General features: G+C 41.3%; 1 protein-coding gene across 5 annotated transcripts in view; it reads right to left on the bottom strand.

The window, feature by feature from the left end:
* Positions 1-572: 572 nt before the first annotated feature.
* Positions 573-22,874, bottom strand: part of RHOBTB2 (Rho related BTB domain containing 2) — a 79,874-nt gene continuing 57,572 nt past the window's right edge. For all 5 annotated transcript variants that reach the window (XM_073622302.1, XM_073622300.1, XM_073622301.1 and 2 more), the window contains 5 exons: positions 18,097-18,215; positions 13,052-13,202; positions 10,214-10,302; positions 9,972-10,077; positions 573-6,405 (listed from right to left, as the gene is read on the bottom strand). In XM_073622302.1, coding sequence (XP_073478403.1) covers positions 6,200-6,405; positions 9,972-10,077; positions 10,214-10,302; positions 13,052-13,202; positions 18,097-18,215 — 671 coding nt within the window. In that variant the 3' untranslated portion in view covers positions 573-6,199. The remainder of the gene's footprint in view (positions 6,406-9,971; positions 10,078-10,213; positions 10,303-13,051; positions 13,203-18,096; positions 18,216-22,874) is intronic.

The following is a 22,874-nucleotide window of genomic DNA, read 5'->3' as shown; positions in this document are numbered from 1 at the left end:
ACTTACTTTTGGGCAATATATATAAATTTTTCAGGTGTCATGTCAATTTGAGATTTAGGATTTTCTTTCACAATTTATATGGTTGCACATATGTGGACATTTGACCATTTAAATATCGGGTTGGTGTATGAGAGTACACTCACTTTATGCAAATATTTTGACATGTTTAGCGTGATTCTATGTTTTTCTATTTTTGATCACTGTATTTATGTTGTGCAGGAGAATTGCTGCTCTAATAATTTTTCACATGTCGTTCCACTGGTATTCTTTGGGATTAGGTGTATGTGTTTAGTTGTTTTTACTTTCCCTTAGCGCAGTTTTTATCCCTTTTTTCGTATTTAAATAAGTGATTCGCTGAGTCTCAAATATAAACTGTGTTCTAGGATGCCCACAGCAGCCAATCCGATTTCAGGAATCATGTTTCTAATGCAAGTTACACAAGAAGCAAGCATTGTATTGGCTGGATAGGCCACACCTTAACAATATTTTGTCTTAAGTCTTCAAATTTCAGCTCCATAACTAGTACATTATAGAAGCAACTCACAGATATAATAATAATTAAAACAAACTGATGCTGTTTGTAACTTTATTTAAAAAAAGGAAACATTGCCTTTCTGTAAACAGAAATATCAGTCCAAGTAACCCAAAATATACAATAAACTTTATATATATTTATTTATACAGAAGCAGCCCTCCTGGATACAGCAGCCAGTGACTCCAAGGGAGGCAATATAACTATAACAAACACACTCACACATACAGCTTAACTGTACTCAAAGTATGTACATTCCCAGAATTTCATACACCAGATCGGTACATACTGAATGGACCTGACCTGTACGACCCAAACAAAGAAGTAGACAGACTGCATTTTCTGTATATGTATTTCTGTAGCAAAGGTAGATCTATAACCTTTCAAAGAGACTGGACAGACAGAACCCTAAAGGCTACTTTCACACGGGCGTTCCATATATCCATTTTTCATCCATCCATTGATGGATGAAAAACGTTCAGCAATGCATTGCTATGGGCAGACAGATGTGAACGGATGATCATCTGTTTACATCCTAAAGAGTAAGTCCAGTACAAGCTACTAATTCTGTTATGGGTGGAAGCAAATAGTCTGAACCACACATTGCCTGAGTAATACAATTTCCGATTCTGCAATTTAGAAATATGGATGTATTAATTGACAGTAAGGCAGCCAATATGTAATAAAAGCAGTGATCGGCTGCCTCAAAACTGTCCATGCCTGAATGCATCCCAATGATCAGCATCACTAGACATGCTATTGGCTAGCCAATAGCTATAGTCCAATCCATACTGTCCATTTGATTTTCTGTTATTTAATTAGAATGCAGCATAAGAAGACCCTATAGTGGACATGCTAGATGTGCTACCAGCTGGTCAATAGCTATAGTCCAATCCATACTTTCCATTTGATTCTCTGTTACTTAATTAGAATGCAGCATAAGATGTAAGGCCCTATAGTAGACATGCTAGACGTGCTACCAGCTGGTCAATAGCTATAGTCCAATCCATACTTTCCATTGGATTCCCTGTTATTTAATTAGAATGCAGCATAAGATGTAAGGCCCTATAGTGGACATGCTAGATGTGCTACCAGCTAGCCAATAGCTATAGTCCAATCCATACTATCCATTGGATTTTCTGTTATTTAAATTAGAATGCAGCATAAGTAGTAAGACCCTATAGTGGACATGCTAGAAATACTACCAACTGGCCAATAGCTATAGTCCACTCCATACTTTCCATTGGATTCTCCATTATTTAATTAGAATGCAGAATAAGTAGTAAAACCCTATAGTGGACATGCTAGATGTGCTACCAGCTGGTCAATAGCTGTAGTCCAATCCATACTTTCCATTGGATTCTCTGTTATTTAATTAGAATGCAGCATAAGTTGTAAGACCCTATAGTGGACATGCTACCAGCTAGCCAAAAGCTATAGTCTAATCTATACTTTCCACTGGATTCTCTGTTATTTAATTAGAATGCAGCATAAGAAAACCCTATAGTGGATGAAGTAGAGCCTGAAGCTTCTGTATGCAGTGCTTGAGAGACACAAAATGCTAATCAGTGCTTTAGCCTACCAGTGTCCACTCACTAATTTATCAGTTCTGGATTACATGGACCACATGAGGGCAACCTATGTAGCAGCATGTCCTACCATCAAGTATATTCTTGCTTCACATAATAGTTTGACTGGAATCACAGGAATGCAATAAGGCCTTTAATAAAGACATCATTAACATAATTATGTGATATATGGAACTAATTGCACTACACTGTACAAATATAGTGTATTTGTTAGCCATTTGCTGGTGTATGTCCACTGAGTAAATCTGTAATGCTGGAATGGGGAAACGATCGTAAGTACAATATTTGCACATTTATCAAACATCTTTGGTAAGAACTTTTAATGGATCTTCCAGCAACTCATGAGGTTTAACTTACCTCATCATACACTATGCCATTTTAGCTGAGCACTGCAAGCAACCAACCAAGAGATTTAAGTAGTATAATAATATTAAACCCCCTGGTGTTCGGCACAGAGAATCTCAAACATCCTTAGAAACCTCAGTATAATCTCTTGAGATGAACAGTATTTGTGAGAAGAATCAAAGCCCAGAGTTTGAACCTACAGCCCCAGGATGCACATAGCAATAAGGAAGATGTTAAAGGTTGCTGAATTTGATAAAGGACTTGCCTTTCTATATTAGGTATCTTGCTATCACCACTCACTATGCCTGAAAGATTTTCCAAATCATGTCCTATTACAGCCATAAACACATACACATATACTGTATATTAGGAAGAGTTTTAGGTAGAAGTCAATTTACCTGCCAGTACATTTTTGAAGGCCATCACAGCACACAGAAATTTGGAAAGGATGCACAATCACCATCTAGATAATAAATAGGATGCTACTAAAAATACAGCTTTTTTCTAAGTCTGTTTTTCTTTTTATGACTGTGTCACCCAGTGTCAAATTTAGTAACGAGGTCCTTTATGTTTAAAATGAGATTGCATGATGCAAGTATTCTTGTGATCCCAAAGGCCTGCTACAAAATCACAGCTAGTACTTGGGATGTTATAAATGTTATTAATGTGTAAGAATTATGTGATCACCAATAAAATAGATAAAATGCTAATAAGAAACAAGTGATCACTGTGTATTAATCTCACATGGAATAATGTGCCAAGTTACAGAATCATATCTAGAATTTTGGAACACTGGAGATCCATCAGATTAAAATTTTAATTATATTAAGAACATTGTGTTTGTTAGCTGGTGGCACTTATCTTTTTCTGTGCTAGGATCTTAGGATCATTTCCAATATGGAAAATATCTGCATGGAATAGGCACTATCTTCACATTTGCATGAGTTTTCTCCACTTAATTAAAAAATACAAAATATACAGGCAGAATAATTTCCACTTCTACCCAAATAACCCTACTGTGTTGGTATGCAGAAAGGCAGGGTTGTGTAAGGGCAAGCTTCCCTAGGGCTGGGACTACTATGATTGGTACTTTGCAAAGCTCTGCAGCAATTGTATGGTACTGTAAAAGAGAATAAAATATCTTAACTTCTGTCTTTCCATGAATGCAGCCTGGCCATCCTTTAAAAGTCAAGAAACACTGCCAGTATGTACCATCCACATACAAGGTTTTCACTTTTCATTTACTAATCTGTACACACATTTTTTCTGTACATTTATTTTCAAAGTTGTGCACCTATAGTGATAGGTGTGCAAGAAACCCTGTATTAGTAAAGGTTAGGTACTGAGGGGATGGAAATTTGTGACCGATGATGAAAGGAAGGTCCCAAGAGGCTCTGTAAGTCCATACCATGGCCACCCTGTGACAGAGAGGACAGGTTGGGACAAGCCACAGGCTAGGCTTCTGTAAAGGACGAGCCTTACACCTAAGAATCCTAAGTTAACAAAAAATGCCATAGCAACGTATTCAGGCCCTCATCTTCCAACTGCAGTTGGAGAATGAAAACATGAATGATATTTGTTGCTGCAGGCAACACCTTCACTTTCCCTTTGTTAAAACCGTCATGCTTGAATCAATCCATCTTCCATCCTTACAAGGCAATATGGCTGATTTGTCTTAACTTCAGATACAAATATCAATGCTGTAAAAGAAAATTGATAATGATCAGGTGTCTGGATCCTTCTTTTTACAAGAGTATGGATTCAAATGACACCATAAATCTCGTGTTCATATTTGGATTAAATTTCACCAGCCATTGCCAGAAGTAGGAAAGCTGCATGCATGTTTGGCTAGGGACATCATTATTAAAAACTGTAACTGTAAATATATAAATTACTTGTCATGGAACTTATTTTTGGAATGCAAATCCTGCTACCCTCTGATTGCACCAACTTGCTGGCACAAAGAGTTGGTGTGACCAACCATCCAGATGGCAAACTAAGCCATGATCAGAGGTCCAAGTGTAATTACATTTTATATACCTCCAGTCTGGGTAATTGACTAATGATAGGTTAGTGGTCTCCAAACTGCGGCCCAGGGGACAGATGTGGCCCTTTGCTTGCCTTTATAAGGCGCTTAGGACACATTTCCTCCAACTGACACCAATTATGAGGCACCATTCCTCCCACTGACACAATCAACGGAGCACTATTCCTTCCACTGACACCATCAATGGGGTATTAGTACACCCACTGACACCAACAATGGGGCACCATTCCTCCCACTGACACCATCAATGAGACACTATTCCTTCCACTGACACCAACGATGGGGCACTATTCCTCCCACTGACACCATCGATAGGACACTATTCCTCTCGCTGACACCATAGATGGGGCATTATTCCTCGCACTGACACCATCGATGGGGCACTATTGCTTCCACTGGCACCAACGATGGGGCACTATTCCTCTCGCTGACACCATTGATTGGGCACCATTCCTCCCGCTAAAACCAATGGTCATGGTTTACCCCCCTAAAGCCTGAAAGACCGTAAACTGTCCCTTTATTTAAAAAGTTTGGAGACCCCTGCAGTAGGCCATTAACCACTATAATCCTGGCTGATAGCTTTATATCAAATACAGTTCACCTTCATTTTGCATTCTAGGATGTCAAACTCAGCTGACCATTCTTGGGGTGACCTTTTAAGGAAAAATCATAACTGAGTAATATATAACCCTATATAAGTTGCAGCACAGTTTTAGGCAACAGTGCTTTCAGTTATAAGTTTTACCTACATCAGTTGACCCCTGCTCCCCCAATGTGTTGGCATCATTCTAGCCTATTTTTCAACGCAGGTAAAATGCTTCAACAAGGTTCACCCCAAAGATGCACTGCGTACTAGTGTGCTGAAAAACAATTCCACATGCTGCAATTTGGGTGTGTGACCTGCACCAGCCAGTAAAATCAATTTAAAAGGAACTTCTCCAAAATAAATTTAGTACCATTCTGTACATATAAAAAAAAAGTAGCTTATGAAAATGTTTGGTGTCAGCAATCCCTACAAATTGCTGTAATTACATTGGGAATACAATTTAAAGAGAAGCAAAATAAGGTGAAATTGGTCATATTGCAAAGTTTTATCTTACCAAGTTAACTATAGAAATATAACCTTACACTTATGGTTTGTGGGCTGAAAAGATAAAAATGATGGCATCTGATGAAGGAGAATGGCACCCCAAAACTTTGCTTCATCGTTTTGTACTTCTCACATTTTGAAAGAATCCAAAAGGATTTACACTGCTAAATTAAGGCTTGTTGTTTGTCATTTGTAATCACAGTATGTCTCTGGAGTGGTTGGGCGATCAGCTTTTATCAGATGTGTTTGATTGGGACTTGCCTTCTTCATTATGGTCTATAGACAAGTGATGATACTGTGCAAGTTGGGTTAATCTGGGAAAAGTGGCGTTGTAATACAGATAATGTAAGGTGTGTGTATCGGAAGAGGAACATTCCTGATAATCTAGCTGTGGTTGCATTGCTCAGGCATTCTATTTACAGATAGGGACTTATTTTAGTTAAATCCAGATATGTATTGTATAAATGTCCCCATGTATTTAGTAGGAGAAACAATTGTTCACAATCACACAGAATTAGACACAAGGTACACAAGCTCTCATCCCAGCTTGCACTCATAGCTGCCAGAGGGAGATAATGGAGCCGCAGTAGCAGGCCCTAACCCACCGCGGAGGAGGAAGTAGTAGATGATGCTGGGGATCCTGTATTGGAGCTGTTCCAGAACAACCAGCGTCTCTTGGGCTGTCTCTTCTGGTGCAGAGCTGTCTCCTTCTCACGTTCTCTCTGAGCCCTCTGAAAGTGGTCTTCCTCCTTAAGGTACCATACGGGGGGCCATCGCTGAGCCTCTAGAATCTGCTGATTCTCTGAACATAAAAAAAATAAAAATAATGCAGTGTACATAAAATACAGTTTATATATGTATATTTTTAATGCATTTCATATTTCCTTTCTACTTTATCTCTCCATTTGTCCAATTTTGTCATGTCGCAGTGTGAGAGAAGAAGCCTGTGTCCCGAGGTAAACAGGGCAGTAGACAGGAGAAGAGAAAGCCTTTGGATCTGATGCACCCGGCCTCAATTAGTTCTACTGACAAGATATACAAATAAACTACAAACAAAAAAACAAACCTAGGATGTATAATAAATGGTAGAAACTACCAACCCACGCAAATGGAAGCTAGTTAAATGAATGTAAAATTGATTAAGGAGCAGCAGGTTATAAAAGTAAATAAAAAAGACAATAGTTAACTAATTAATTACAAACCGCGCTCCCTGTAAAGTGCAAGTGCAGATATCACACACTAGTGTAAAGCAAAGTAAAATATGGTGTGAAAAATAATGGGGATACTCATAAATAGCTTTCAACTAAGTGAAATCAGCAAACAATCAAACATCAAAAATTAAAAAATCAAAAGACAAAAACAAGTGAAAACAGTTCAAAATTCAAAATTTAAATTAAAAAAAAAATATTCAAAAATTGTATGTGTTCAAATAGTGTTGAAAACAGACTTCTGGATAAATCCTCCTAGGGTTCAGAAAGGCATCAGACCACAGTAATCCACCATCACCGGCCACACAGCCTACTCACCAGATTGTGGTGACTCCCATGACAGGAGTCAAAAACTCTTCAAGAACAGCCAAAGAAGTTTCACACGATCACGGCTTTGTTCAGGTGCTGGAACTCAGGTGACTCAGGTAACAATGTAGCTGCTTGGATGCATGCAAACTAACTCCCAAATGAAGATGGGTCATTGGAGACCATTAGTGCCATGAATGGGGAGAAAATGGATGGAAAACTCCCATCGTGAAGTATGCCAAAAATGTATTGAACAAGCTAAAAGCAAGCTAAAAACCGCATCACCCACATGTGGGTTCGTGCGGACAAACAAAACAAACTGCGTTACGAACAGAAGTGGCGTGTCACGTTCGGTACGTCCGACCGGTTTCGTCAGTGCATTCTGACATCATCAGGACGCATGAACCCACACGTGGGTGATGCGGTTTTTAGCTTGCACTGACGAAACCGGTCGGACGTACCGAACGTGACGCGCCACTTCCGTTCGTAACGCAGTTTGTTTTGTTTGTCCGCACGAACCCACATGTGGGTGATGCGCCTTTTAGCTTGTTCAATAAATTTTTGCATTCTTCACGATGGGAGTTTTCCATCCATTTTCTCCCCATTCATGGCACTAATGGTCTCCAATGACCTTGGAGACCAATGAAATCTTAATTCGGGAGTTCGTTTACATGCATCCAAGCAGCTACAGTGTTACCTGAGTCACCTGAGTTCCAGCACCTGAACAAAGCCGTGATCGTGTGAAGCTTCTTTGGCTGTTCTTGAAGCGTTTTTGACTCCTGTCATGGGAGTCACCACAATCTGGTGAGTAGGCCGTGTGGCCGGTGATGGTGGTGGATTACTGTTGTCTGATGCCTTGCTGATCCCCGGGAGGATTTATCTAGAAGTCTGATTTCAACACTATTTGAACACTTTTTTGAACACATACAATTTTTGAATATTTTTAGAATTTAAATTTTGAACTGTTGTTTTCACTTGTTTTTGTCTTTTGTTTTTTTAATTTTTGATGTTTGATTGTTTGCGGATTTCACTTAGTTGAAAGTTATTTATGAGTATCCCCATTATTTTTCATACCATATTTTACTTTGCTTTACACTAGTGTGTGATATCTGCACTTGCACTTTACAGGGAGCGCGGTTTGTAATTAATTCGTTAATTGTCTTTTTTTTAAAAAACAAACCTACAGCACAAACAGCACTAACTGTACACAGGACTCCCATTGACAGATAGATACCTACCCAAGAACATAGGGCAAATAAAATCTACCCATCTTTGAACCAGCTGAATGCATGAAGGGAATCTCCAAGGAAATCACAATCTCAAACTGGACAAATTTCAAGCCATGGATGGCCCTGTCAGAAGCACTAAACTTCAACTGAAAAACTGAAGGAGCCAGATGAAAATTTGTCACCAAACATCAAATGCATTCAGTCATCTCTGCTCAACGAATGTATGGCTAGCCTTAGGTTCTTTTCACACGAGGGATCCAATCAGGTCTGCCTGTCAGTTTTTCAGGTAGACCGATCGGACCCTCCATTCTCCTCTTTGGAGCCGCGGGTGTAAACGGACATGTGTCGATTTACACCCGCCGATCTCCAATCCAATCCACTAAACACAAGACAGATAGTGATCCATTCCCCATCCGTCCAGTGGATCGGATGGCAGTCAGGTGTAAACGGACAGGCAGTGCGTTTACATCCAACCGCCCAGCCATGGACACGGATCAGCCATCCACCTGATTCTCCTGCGGACAGATTCCACTGCTGAACAGGCGGACTCCTGGCAGAGTCTGTCCCGTGAGAAAGGGGCCTTTCAGAGATTTTGAAAAGGGAGTGAATTAAGGAAATTCTGTATTTGTAGTCTGGAACAAAGCAATATGATGTAAAGCAGGAAATGGTTAAGACTCCTCTCATTTTTTTTTTTTTTTTGCTGTCTGTTTCCTGTTGGGGAGATTTCCCTTCACTTCCTGTCCCAGAGATAGAGCAGAAAGAGGTAATTTCTTCATACCAAAAGGGATATCCCACGGTTGACACCAAAGCAGGTTTCCCCATTGGAAGATTACAGGTCACCTCTTGTTTCTGTGACAACTCGAAATGTTGAATTTCCCAGTACCTACTATATCAGAAACAATGGTCACTGGGATCAATAGGAAGGGTGAATCTCCCCAGCAGGTAGACAGAAATAAAATGAATCTATATATTATCCAAAACTAAAACAAGGTTATAGAATTACATACACTCTGAGCAAGAATGCTATAAAAATGTTAGACAGGGGAAGATGTTCCTTACTATGACGTGCTGAGGTGGTGAATGGGTCAGATGCTGGTTTTCCAGCATGCCCATTTAACAGAAGCTGGTCATGGGACCTTGTAAATCCCTGTACACATGGGCCTATAGAAACCATCCGATTGTGGACAATTTTCGGCCTGTGTGTACAAGGCTTTAGGGTTCCAAAAGAGAATGGGGCAATCTCCCAGCTAAGCCTGCTCTTAATGTATTTATTGTTATTTATAGAGTATATGTCCCAAGTTAGGGAACACAACTATGCAGATGTGTCTTGATGCAGCAGGGCACCTTCACAGTTGCAAATCTGTACAAGAAAAACATCTGAGTAAAAGTAAGAAGCAGTTTAATTAGACCTTCTGTGCTATTTTTTTTTTTATTTCTGTTTTATTGAACATTAAGCAAGGAAGAACAAGACAAAATGACAAAAACAGTGTACAATACACCATTAGCATTAACAGCTAATACATAACTCCTTCACAGCATTTATTGCTGAAGGACAGGTGCTCTTTAAGTTTACAGGCAATATATCGGTAAGATGTTTACCAGGTTAGATGTTCCAAATGACTCACCTGGGGAGACAAGTTTAATTTCTCGGGGGAATTTTCTGCAGACACGGTTGTAGTTTGTAGAGATGTGATGTAAACACCAGGCTGCCAACTGCTGAGCACCATGGAACTAAAAGAATCAGATGGTAAGAGGGTAAGGAGGAGGTCAGTGTACATTATGCTGGTGGAGATCTGAGTAGAAGAAGCCATGAGTCAGCTGTATAGTCACACTATGAGAAGCTGGCCTAGAACATGCAGTCATTTACCTGGGCAGCCTCCAGTAACATAAGAGCGTCTCCATCTATGTCCTTGTTATTCAGAGAGGCGTCCGTCATCATCGACACCGTGTGTTTCTCTGTTACAGAAGAACCATACATAAGATCAGACCAGAAAATTCCAATACTGACAACAATAAATAATCAGTTAAAAAAGTATGGTGCCTGTATCTGCCCCCAAGACAGTATGTTTGGGGCCATGCACTCCTTCCTGCACAGCTGTCAAATTTTGATAGTTGGCTGTGTCCATGTAGGCGCTGCGTCTGTATCCACTTCCATGGGTTGCCTGCACGAAGCTGGGGGCAGCTACAGACACCAAAATACATTCCTCATGCATGTAGTACGGTTGCCAGCACCTTATTGAACAAAGCTTAAATTAGAACTATAGGCAAAACTTTTTTTTATTTTGGGTAGAGCAAGGATGGGTTATAACCCCTGTTAGATTTTTCTTCACCATCTGTGTTTCATTGTGGAGATTTCCCTTCACTTCCTGTCCCATAGCTGAACATGAAGTGAGAGGCAATCTCTACAAATTAGGGGAATTCTTTGGGGACCCCAGGTCACCAGAACTAGTGTCCCCATTGGAAAATTTCCGCTCTATTACTTTTCAGGGGACAACCCAGAATTTGGGATTCTCTCTTACTTTCACTTTCACTGATAATGTTAAACAGGACAAATAGAAAGGGTGAATCTCCCTAATGGGGGCATAGACAGCAATAAAAACTGACAAGTATTATAATCCCTCTCCACTCTATCCAAAACTAAAAACAAAAGTTTTGCCTTTAGTTATACATTAATTTAAGTCAAAGCATTTTTTTTATAGAGTAAAGAAGGGTTAAAACACCTGCCAGGTTTGTAGGCAGGTGCAGTTAGGTAGTCTAGGTGGCTCGGTGGCAGAACAATATCTGGTCACAGCAGACAGTGTCATCTGTTACCGGGGCCTCTTTTAGGTCGAGCCCCCCCCTTCAGTGATGTTATGAGTGAGTCAGTGCCCAGTTATAAACCAGGTTGTGAGGAGCCTTAGCAACACTTGGGGCATGGGTGCTAAACACCCCACACCTATGTGGATGTAAACAGTGTGTGTAGGTCCTGAACAGGGCAGGAGGTCGGGGAGGAGCAGACATGCACCCAAGAAGAGCCAGCTATAGACTTTCTGTCCCTTATGGAGATAGGGCTAAGGCAGATTGCAAAAGGCAATTTTAGGCAAGGCCAAAAGTTCCCTGAGTGAGGTTACTCCCCTTGAGGGTCCTGGGAGAAAATACCCTATGGAGGAGGTGACTACAGAGAGCACAGAGATACCTGCTAAAAGGGCTGCATATGCTTTCATGTGACTCCTGCAGACCGTCTACTAAATGTGATTGACTGTATTGTCAAGTGACTTCAGAATGTATGTGGAAGTGATGTGACTGTTTTGTCATTTCCAAAATTCCATCAGTAAAGTGCAGCAAACTACTTTATGTGTGGACATTCCTTCCTTTGGGGATGTAAAGGTCAACGTCCGGGAATGTCATGTGGAGACCTCTGGCATGGAGTGGGGCACAAGATGGCGTAGGATTCGGCCTCAGCAGGACAGGACCGGGGGTAGCGACTTGTGCTCATGGCACAAATTTAAGCCAATCACAAAGGCCCTCTTACAGGTTTTTGTTGCTATACCCACTGGATGTCCCGGAGACACAACAGGAAGTAAGAAGAAAACTAAACAAATTAAGTAGAAATCTTCTCTTAGCTGTCACGTCAGAAGATTTCTGCTCGCTTCCTGTTCTGGTAACAACTGTATAATTTTTGATACTATGACTTTGGTAATAAATGACAAACAGAGAGGGTGATTCTCTGTGATTTCAGTGGGGACATCAATAGAAAACTGAGCATTTTCCTAATTCTGGGTGGAAAATTGTCAGCCAAACAGAGGCTGCATCCAATCAGGTGCAGCCACTGTTTAGATTTTTCAACAGCTGGTGGTGATGACTGTCAGAACACAATAGCCCCGCTTTTATCCGCATTGTAAAGTTGGTCATAGATGATTCATTTTTGTTTTTTTTCTGTTCGGCCAGTGGGCTGTATGAAATAAAACAGATTCCTCTATCCACCTTTTTGTGTGTCTCTGTCAGGGCATCATATACTGATAGACGGACCCGTTGAGTGGGGACGGCCACACACCAATTGAAATTCGTCCAATCCCTGCCGAAATGGCCGAATTTTGATCAGTGTATAGCCAGCTTCAGCATGGAAGGAGGAATTTGTTCGATATTTTTTTAGTCTGCTGGCCGATGTAAAAAAGTCTATTTGGGTATAGCTGGCATTGCTGTTGGCTGTTTGCCTTTTACTCGGTCTAAAGATTAATATTTCACACAACCGGTAATGCTGATAAGAAACATATCATACATTTTTACCTCTGTTGAAGGACCTAAAAACAATCATGTGGTTACTGTGTGACCTATGATTCAGACATTTTCAAAGTTACTGGATGCAAAACAGAAGTCTGATTTTATATCGATTTTGCAAGCAGGTCTTAACTGGCTGCCTCCTGCAGCCTGGCATAGAGCCTAGAGATTTATTTTAACGCATTTTTGCCCCTCCCAAGCAGCTTGAAATTACTCATACAGAAGTGTTTACATTTAATGAACTGAATTGATCATATTTAGAATTGGAAAAATTGGTGCTTGTCCAATTTTTGGTCCATTTTGGTACCTTAGCAGCCCATTAAGCTGAATCGGCTGCCCTAATGCAACACATATAAACATGCAAAATGATGAGCATTAAACACATTGCAATGGACTGCCTAGACTTGAACAGGTCCTTAACGTTACTCATCATAAGCACAATATTTACCGGTCAGAGCCACTAAATGTGGCAGGCAAAGCCTGTTTGCCAGTATGACGAGGTCCAGTGGGTCAAGATCAGGTCCTGCGGTGAACTGCCCAGTGTAGAGATACTCAAGCACTGCACGCATACTGGCCTTAGAGGTATAGGGGAGCACCACCTGCAGATGCAGAACAGCCTTGTTTAATAAAAGAACAAGAAGCAATCTACCCAGACCAAAATAGCCATATACACTATATTACCAAAAGTATTGGGACGCCTGCCTTTACACGCACATTTAATGGTATCCCAGTCTTAGTCCGTAGGGTTCAATACTGAGTTGGCCCACCCTTTGCAGCTATAACAGCTTCAACTCTTCTGGGAAGATTGTCCACAAGGTTTAGGAGTGTGTCTATGGGAATGTTTGACCATTCTTCCAGAAGCACATTTGTGAGGTCAGGCACTGATGTTGGACGAGAAGGCCTGGCTCGCAGTCTCCACTCTAATTCATCCCTAAGGTGTTCTATCGGGTTGAGGTCAGAACTCTGTGCAGGCCAGTCAAGTTCCTCCACCCCAAACTCGCTCATCTGTGTCTTTAACCGCTTCAGCCCCGGAAGAATTTACCCCCTTCCTGACCAGAGCACTTTTTGCGATTCGTGACTGCGTCACTTTAACTGACAATTGCGCGGTCGTGCGATGATGTACCCAAACATAATTGATGTCCTTTTTTTCCCCACAAATAGAGCTTTCTTTTGGTGGTATTTGATCATCTCTGCGGTTTTTATTTTTTGCGCTCTAAACAAAAAAATAGTGACAATTTTGAGAAAAACGCATTATTTTTTACTTTTTGCTATAATAAATATCCCCCCCCAAAAAAAAAAAAAACATTTTTTTCCTCAATTTAGGCCAATACCTATTCTTCTACATATTTTTGGTAAAAAAAAAAAAATTTTTTTTTTTACTAGTAATGGCGGTGATCAGCGATTTTTATTGTGACTGCCATATTATGGCGGACACATCGGACATTTTTGACACCTTTTTGGGACCATTGTCATTTATACAGCAATCAGTGCTATAAAAATGCATTGATTCCTGTGTAAATGACACTGGCAGTGAAGGGGTTAACCACTAGGGGGCGGGGAGGGGTTAAGTCAGTACTAGGGAGTGTTTTCTAACTGTAGGGGGGGATGGGCTAGCTGTGACACGTCACTGATCTCTGCTCCGATGACAGGGAGCAGAGATCAGTGAGACTGTCACTAGGCAGAACGGGGAGATGCTTTTTTACATCAGCATCTCCCCGTTCGTCCTCTTTGTGAGGCGATCACGGGTTTCCCCGTGGCGATCGAGTCCGCGGGACCTGCGACCCGACTCACGGAGCTCCCGGCCAGCGCGCACGCTATGCTGGGGAATTCAAATGGGATTTACAGGTACACCCATTTGCCCAGCCGTGCCATTCTGCCGACGTACATCGGCGTGCGCCGGTCAGGAAGTGGTTAAGGACTTTGCTTTGTGCACTGGTCCAAATCATTTGGTGGAGGGGGGATTATGGTGTGGGGTTGTTTTTGAGGGGTTTGGCTTGGCCCCTTAGTTCTAATGAAGGGAACTCTTAAAGTGATTGTAAAGTCTCGTTTTTTTTTCCTCTTTCTCTAAAAATAACAAACATGTTATACTTACCTGCCCTGTGCAGTGGTTTTTCACAGAGCAGCCCAGATCCTCTTCTCAGGTCCCTCTTCTGTGCTCCTGGCCCCTCTCTCCTGTCAAGTGCCCCCACAGCAAGCAGCTTGCTATGGGGGCACCCAAGCTGAGTCACCGCTCCCTGTGCCTATTCAGACATGGAGCCCCAGTTTGGCCCCACCCCCTCTCTTTCCTGATTGGCTAACTGACTTTGATTGAAAGCATCAGGAGCCAATGGCGCCGCTGCTGTGTCTCAGCCAATCAGGAGGAGAGTCCTGGATGACTGAGGCATTCGTGGACATCGCTGGACAGAGATGGGGCTCAGGTAAGTATTTGGGGGGGGGGCTGGGCCGGCTGCTGCACACAGAAGGTTTTTTATCTTAATGCATAGAATGCAGTAAGATATAAAACCTTCTGACTTTACAACCACTTTAAGGCATCAGCATACCAAGACATTTTGGACAATTTCATGCTCCCAACTTTGTGGGATCAGTTTGGGGATGGCTCCTTCCTGTTCCAACATGACTGCGTACCAGTGCACAAAGCAAGGTCCATAAAGACATGGATGAGCGAGTTTTGGGGTGGAGGAACTTGACTGTCCTGCACAGAGTCCTGTTCTCAACCCAATAGAACATTCCAGCAGAGACTGCGAGCCAGACTTTTTCATCCAACATCAGTGCCTGACCTCACAAATGTGCTTCTGGAAGAATGGTCAAACATTCCCATAGACACACTCCTAAACCTTGTGGACAGCCTTCCCAGAAGAGTTGAAACTGTTATAGTTGCCAAGGGTGGGCCAACTCAATATTGAACCCTACGGACTAAAACTGGGATGCCATTAAAGTTCATGCGCGTGTAAAGGCAGGCATCCCAATACGTTTGGTAACATAGTGTATGTTGTTAAAAAACATGTACAGTATATCATGTATACAATCACACTGTAGATTGACATTTACAGTAGGCCTATACTCAACCACTTCCTTACCTGCCCATTGTCATATGACTTCTGCAAGAACACTCTGTCCCTCCGGGTGGTAATATGACGTCCTTGACATCCCGGCAGTATAGGGGGCGCGCTCGCGCCGCCTTGTCACCCGCGATTGCTGGTGACAGAACAGGAATGTGGATCTGTGTGTGTAAACACACAAATCCACGTCCTGTCAGGGGAGAGGAGACAGATCATGTGTTCCTAGTATATAGGAACACTGATCAGTCCCTTCCCCTCGTCAGTCCCCTCCCCCCACAGTTAGAATCACTCCCTAGGTAACACAGTTAACCCCTTGATCGCTAATAGCACTGATCGCTCTATAAATGCTACTGGTCCCATAATAGTGTCAAAAGTGTCTGATGTGTCCGCCGCAATGTCGCAGTCACGATAAAAAAAAAAAAAATCACAGGATTGCCTCCATTACTAGTAAAAAAAAAAAAATTTATAATAAAAATGCCATAAATCTATCCCCTATTTTGTAGGCGCTATAACTTTTGCGCAAACCAAAAATATGTTTACCAAAAATACGTAGAAGAATACATATCAGCCTAAACTGGAAAAAATTTTATTTATTTGTTTGTAAATTTGGATATTTATTATAGCAAAAAGTAAAAAATGATTTTTTTCAAAATTGTTGCTTTTTTTTGTTTATAGCGCAAAAAATAAAAAATGCAGAGGTGATCAAATACCACCAAAAGAAAGCTCTATTTGTGGGGAAAAAAAAGATAAACATTTCCTTTGGGTACAGTGTTGCATGACCTCGCAACTGTCATTCAAAATGTTACAGCGCTGAAAGCTGAAAATTGGCCTGGGCAGGAAGGGGGTGAAAATGCCCTGTATGGAAATTGTTAAAGATATGGAAACCCTCACAGCAAACTTTGTTATGTCATCATTGTTTTGTTATATTTGTTCAATATGTGCAATAATGACCGTTGATCTTGCCAGATAACTTATGAGTAGATAACTTTGTGCTCACTGCCTGTACTGCATTCTTATCACAATACCTCCCAACGTTTTGGGATGGAAACGAGGGACACCTATAAAAAGGTGAATAATACAAAAAAATCATTAGTTAAACCCACAAGTGTTTTTTTTACCACTACTATTCCTTTATACTGGCTTTTGAAATTTACAAATGCAACAATTTAAAAATTGGATGAAAGGTTTAGCGCTGGAAAACACTTTTTGAAAAATAAAAAGGCATTTTATATACAACTATATAGATCAGACCAATATGAGGGACAAATGAGGAGGAATGAGGGACATTGTTCCAAATCAGGGACAGTCCCTCAAAATCAGGGACAGTTGGGAGCTATGTTATCCCTTATGTAATTCCCAGCTATCTCTAAGCACTACAGAAACCCTTCCCCCTATGTTATGGAAAAGATATGAGGGGGAGGTGTTCTCAGCACATTGCTAAACTGCATACTGCATCTATGACAACAGCATGGCTTCGTAGTAGAAGAGTCCAGGTGCTTAACTGGCCTGCCTGTAGTCCAGACCTTTCATTAATGGAAAATATTTAGTGCATCTTGAAATGAAAAATACGATTATAAGCCAGCACAGTGGCTAGCACTCCTGCCTGGCTAGTTCAAATCCCAACAATGGTGCTACCTGTATAGAGTTTACATGTTCTCCCTGTGCCTGCATGGGTTTCCAAAGACATGCTGGTAGGCATAGTAAGGTAAGTGGTGTCTCTCTAAATTGGCCCTAGTATGTGTATGTATGAATGTGAGTTAGGGACCTTAGATTATCTGCTCCTGGAGGGCAGGTACTGAAGTGAATATATAATAAACATGTAAAGTGCTGTGTAAATTATTGGTGCTATATTAATACCTGTAATAATAAATAGGCAGTCTCCTTAATGAACTGTGACAACCTTGACCTGAGGAAGGAGGCCATGCCTCCGAAACGCATTGTCATGGCAATGGTGTGACGTCCTCACTCTCTTCCCTCCTGTATCCTGCTCATGTGGCTTTGTGTGTTCTCGAAGAGCAGTGCCGGCTGGACCGGATGCATGTGCATTAGGATCTGCACGTCAAGCGTGGTGGTGGAGAGCCTCGGATGTGCTGCCAGGATCTGGGCAGCTAGGTTGACCATCCACGGCTCCCCCTTCCCCTGTCGGGATCTTGAGGTGGTCATAGGCCACAGTGGAATCCTTATGCTGTATCTATCTTCACACAATGTGAGTTTGACCATTGTAGTGTTTTTAACTTTACCATATTAAAGCCGAGTTACACTAGGGCGGCTTTACACTCTTCTTTTGTGTTTTATGAACTGCATTAACCCTGCCCCACCTGGATTCCTTTCTCCATCTCTGACACACCCTTTACCAGACATAAATCAAACATCTTCCAAATAAAATCATCTTCCTCTTGGCATGAATATAATCCACAGCTTTACAGACGCTCACCTCAGCCGTGCTGCTCTCCAAAAAGGGGCCCCCAAACATGGCTGCCATCCAGTCACAGCCAGAGATCAGGAGAGGCTTGTGGGCCTTTATACTTCCGTCATCCAACACGAAAGTGACATCTGATGAATGGAAGAAAGGATCAGTAGACAGAAAAGGAGAATGGAAGGAATTTATTTTTTTTTCTAAGTAAGGAGAAAATATTACACAAAACTAAAAAAAAAAAAAAAAAAGCCTATATTTATTTTTCAGCCTGAATTTGAGGTAAGATGAATCATATAGCAATTGCAATACATAAAATGCATGACAAATATGCACTGTACTCCCTGGTCAATTTAAAGTATGATGAGCAAAGTCCTGCTGATGCCGCGGCCAATGGAGTGACACTATGGGGAGAAAAATTAACTACATTATTATTGGGATATGTACTCTTATCCCTGACTATATTTATTCAGATGAGCCCCATATGACCACCTCTATTATAAAGCATGAGATGTTCTAAGCTAATAAAAGTCAACCTTCGTCCTGGGGCCCCGTTACTTGCCTTTATCAAGCCTTTGGAGCACTATTCAAACCACTGACACCAACAACTGAGCATAATTCCTGTCAAAAGACACCATTTGTGGGGCATCATCTGTTCCTTTCACTAACACCAATGAAGGGGCAACATTCCTTTCACTGGCACCAACGAGGGGGCACAATTCCTTCTACTGACACCAATAAGGTGGCACAATTCCTTCCAGAGGTGGGGCATTGTTTACTCCTACTGATGTTAGGACATCTTCTACTCCCACTGGCCACAGTCGCTTCCCCTAAAGTCTGAAGGTCAGTAAACTCGCTCTTTGTTCAGAATGTTTGGAGTCCCCTGCTCTCGGCAGATGCAAGATATTTAGGGCTATCCATGAGCATGCGAGTAGCCAATTTATTAGCAAAGAACATGCTTTTAAAAAAGTTTCCCAGAAGACACCAGAAACTCCTGATTGTCTTTCAGAAGTAATACAGTAAAACTTTGATTTGAGAGTAACTTGGTTTGAGAACGTTTTGCAAGACAAGCAAAATTTTTAAATAAATTTTGACTTGATATACAAGCGATGTCTTGATATAAAAGTAGCGTCACATCACAACTGAGTATAAAAGAGGAGAGAGGCGCCTCAAAGTGTAGCAATATGGTTACATTTAATGAAGGTACAACATTTAGCAACATATTGCTACACTTAGAGGCACCTCTCTTCTCTTTTATACTTTGTAGCTCCTGCTGGATTTTGCTTCTAATCCCCTTGTGGAGGATTCCATTTGTGGATGGACATTTTATGGTTACACAACCTGGTCACATTGCTATAATCTTTTTATATGGACTATAAACTGAAGGACCTATGAATAAATGGTTGTGGAGGTAATCATTTGAGTTTCCATTATTTCTTATGGAGAAAATCGCTTTGCTATACAAGTGCTTTGGATTACAAGCATGTTTCTGGAACGAATTATGCTCGCAATCCAAGGTTTTACTGTATATAGATTGGTAGCATAGGCCATCTCCCATGTATGTGTATTATGTATACTTTACACATCAGCATTTTTGGTGGATGCATATTAATTACTAAATGTGGAGGACACATTATCTTGCCTATATCTTGCCTGCTATTGTCAGTTATGGATTTCCCGTGTCAGGAACAGGAGATGAATGCAAATTAGAATGTTAGAGATTTAGGTCGAACTCCAGACAAAATATTTTCAAGCTTTGGACAAAATGAAGAAGCCAAAAAACATTTGTCACAATTCTGTGCTGTGTTGGCACTGTGTAAAGACTGTTGTGTCACCAGGACTTGAAACAAGGAGTATCTCCCCAGTGGGGACACAGTTAGCAATGCAGCACATTTCTGAATGGAAAGGTAAAAGTATAACTAAAAGGCAAAACGTTTTTTTTTTTTTTCGTTTAGAGTGGGGAGGGATTAGAACAGCTGTCAGTTTTTATTGCTGTGTCCCTGTTAAGGAGATCCACCCTCTATTTGTCCTATTTATCATTATCATTGAAAGTGAAATTAAAAGAAGAGGGACAATCTTCCAACAGGGATACTAGTTCTGGTGACCTGGGGTTCCCCAGGGAATTCCCTTAATTTGCAGGGATTTCCTTTCACTTCCTGTTTGGCTATGAGAAAAGGAAGTGATAGTAAATCTTTGCAATGGGACACAGATGGTGAAAAAAAAAAAAATCTGACAGGAGTATAACCCTTATGCCCCGTACACACGGTCGGATTTTCCGATGGAAAATGTCCGATCGGAGCGTGTGGTCGGAAATTCCGACCGTGTGTAGGCTCCATCGGACATTTTCCATCGGATTTTCTGACACACAAAGTTTGAGAGCAGGAGATAAAATTTTCCGACAACAAAATCCGTTGTTGGAAATTCCGATCGTGTGTACACAAATCCGACGGACAAAGTGCCACGCATGCTCAGAATAAATAAAGAAATGAAAGCTATTGGCCACTGCCCCGTTTATAGTCCCGACGTACGTGTTTTATGTCACCGCGTTCAAAATGATCGGATTTTCCGACAACTTTGTGTGACCGTGTGTATGCAAGACAAGTTTGAGCCAACATCCGTCGGAAAAAATCCTAGGATTTTGTTGTCGGAATGTCCGAACAAAGTCCGACCGTGTGTACGCCCTATTACTCTATCCAAAATGAAAAAGAAAAAAGGATTTGTCTATAGTTCTAGTAATACACACGAACGTACACACGATTGGAAATTCGGCTAGCAAAAGACCGATGAGAGCTTTTGGTCGGAAAATGCGACCGTGTGTATGCTTCATCGAACTTTTGCTGGCCGAATTCCAGCCAGCAAAAGATTGAGAACATGTTCTCAATTTTTCAGTCGGAAAAAGTTCCTATCCGAAAATGCGATCGTCTGTAGCAATTCCAACGCGCAAAATTCCTACGCATGCTCGGAAACAATTCAATGCATGCTCGGAAGCATTGAACTTCATTTTCTCGGCTCGTCGTAGTGTTGTACCTCACCGCGTTCTTGACGGTCGAAAGTTCAGCGAACTTTTGTGTGATCGTGTGTATGCAAGGCAAGATTGAGCAGAATCCCGTCGGAAAAGCCATCACATCTTTTTCCGACCAAAATCTCGATCGTGTGTACGCGGCATTAGGCTGGGTTCACACAGACAACAGATGCAGCTGACAGCAGGGGTTCGGTGCGTCCATGTTCTCTGTTTCAGGGACGAATCAGGCCTGAATTTTTGCCTGAATCTGGACCTGAAAAGGAGCCAAAGATGCTTAGGACCTCTGTGCAATTCGCTCCAAGGGGAGGGTAGAAACTGGCAGAATCAGCCAGGTATTACAGGTGATACAGGGGGGCAAATGACGCAGAACAAGCACTGTGCTCTATAAACTGCTCGCTAAAAAGATATACAAAAATAAGTCAGACCTAACAGCTGCTACAGTTGCCATATTATAACTGTACACATGTCACATTTAAAGCGGACCTTCAGTCATTTTTTTATCTTTCCATCTATTAAATCCTCTGCTCTTGTTGTTTTAACTTTGGATAGTAAAACATTTTTTTTCTTTCAGTAAATACCTTATACAGCCCACTTCCTGTTTCTTGTCTGGTAAAAAGCCTAGGCTTATGATATGCACAGCTCTCTCTCACGCTCATGAAAGTTTGCCAGGCAGGGAGGGAGATGAATCATACGAGGGCCAATGAGAGCTGCAGAGCTGGGAGTGTGCCTCTGTGTGTCTGTGTAAATCCAGCAAGTGAACAGGCAGCAGCTTCAGCTGCCCACAGTTAAAATGGTTGCAGCCAGACTCAGTGGAGGGAGATTTCTGCAGCATATTTAGCAAGTACAGAATCACAGTATATATAAAATAAATATACAAAGTGGTTGGAGAGAAGCTTCAGAATGGCAAAGATGTTTTTATTACAAATTATGTGAGCAGAATGCAGTCCCTTTTTAGTATATTAAAGCTTACAAGACATTATCCATTGAACAATGGGAAACCTAGATATCAAGTCAAAGCAACCTGATCTAGCCAAGGTGCTGGCAGTGAATGCGATTAACTTATAACTATGGCAAAATAATAAAGAGACAAACATTTGGTGCTTTACTAATATGCCCCTAAGTCTGAAATTTTAATGGCAGATTTCTCAGTGTTGCTTGTAAAAGCTCCTGTGTTAAAAGAATAAGAAGCTTTGGATTATAAAGCTGCCAAACACTTCTGAACATAGTTTGCCTTAACTTTTTCTAATTGTGTCAAGTTACAAGCCTTGTAAAATCAGCGGGTTTTATTACCATTTCTCTATTCATAGTAGAAAGTTAGAAGGAGGTAGTAACTCTTGATGTTGCACACATTAATCACTAATTACAAAATGTAGCTTATCTGAGCATAGATTCAGCAGTATCAGGTTATTTTATGCATGCAGTTAACACCTGAAAGTGTGGAATTTAAGTGAAAGCAGGATCTGAGATTATTCTACAGCAGTGGTGCTCAACCTTTTTTTTTTTTTCTTTTAACAGAACGTGGTGCTCAACCTTTTGAAGAGTGAAGGCCACTTAAGTGATTTGGTACACAAGCCCCTACTGTCCTGAGCCCCCTGTAAGGCTGCTTTCACATTCATGCACTGCGGTTTACTCACAATGCGGGTGCAGTGCAGTGCACCTGCGGCTTTCCTGCAAGGTAGCTGTGCTTTGCAATGGACACCTATTACATTTTGTGGGCCTGGTACCCATTCTGAAAGCGCACCAAAACTTAGGAATTTTGATGCACTTTCAGAGAATG

The sequence above is a fragment of the Aquarana catesbeiana genome, linkage group LG03 (genome assembly GCF_042186555.1).
Source record: "Aquarana catesbeiana isolate 2022-GZ linkage group LG03, ASM4218655v1, whole genome shotgun sequence".
Lineage (NCBI taxonomy): Eukaryota > Metazoa > Chordata > Amphibia > Anura > Ranidae > Aquarana > Aquarana catesbeiana.
The sequence above is the reverse complement of the archived record's forward strand: the minus strand, read 5'-3'. Positions and strand labels throughout refer to the sequence as shown.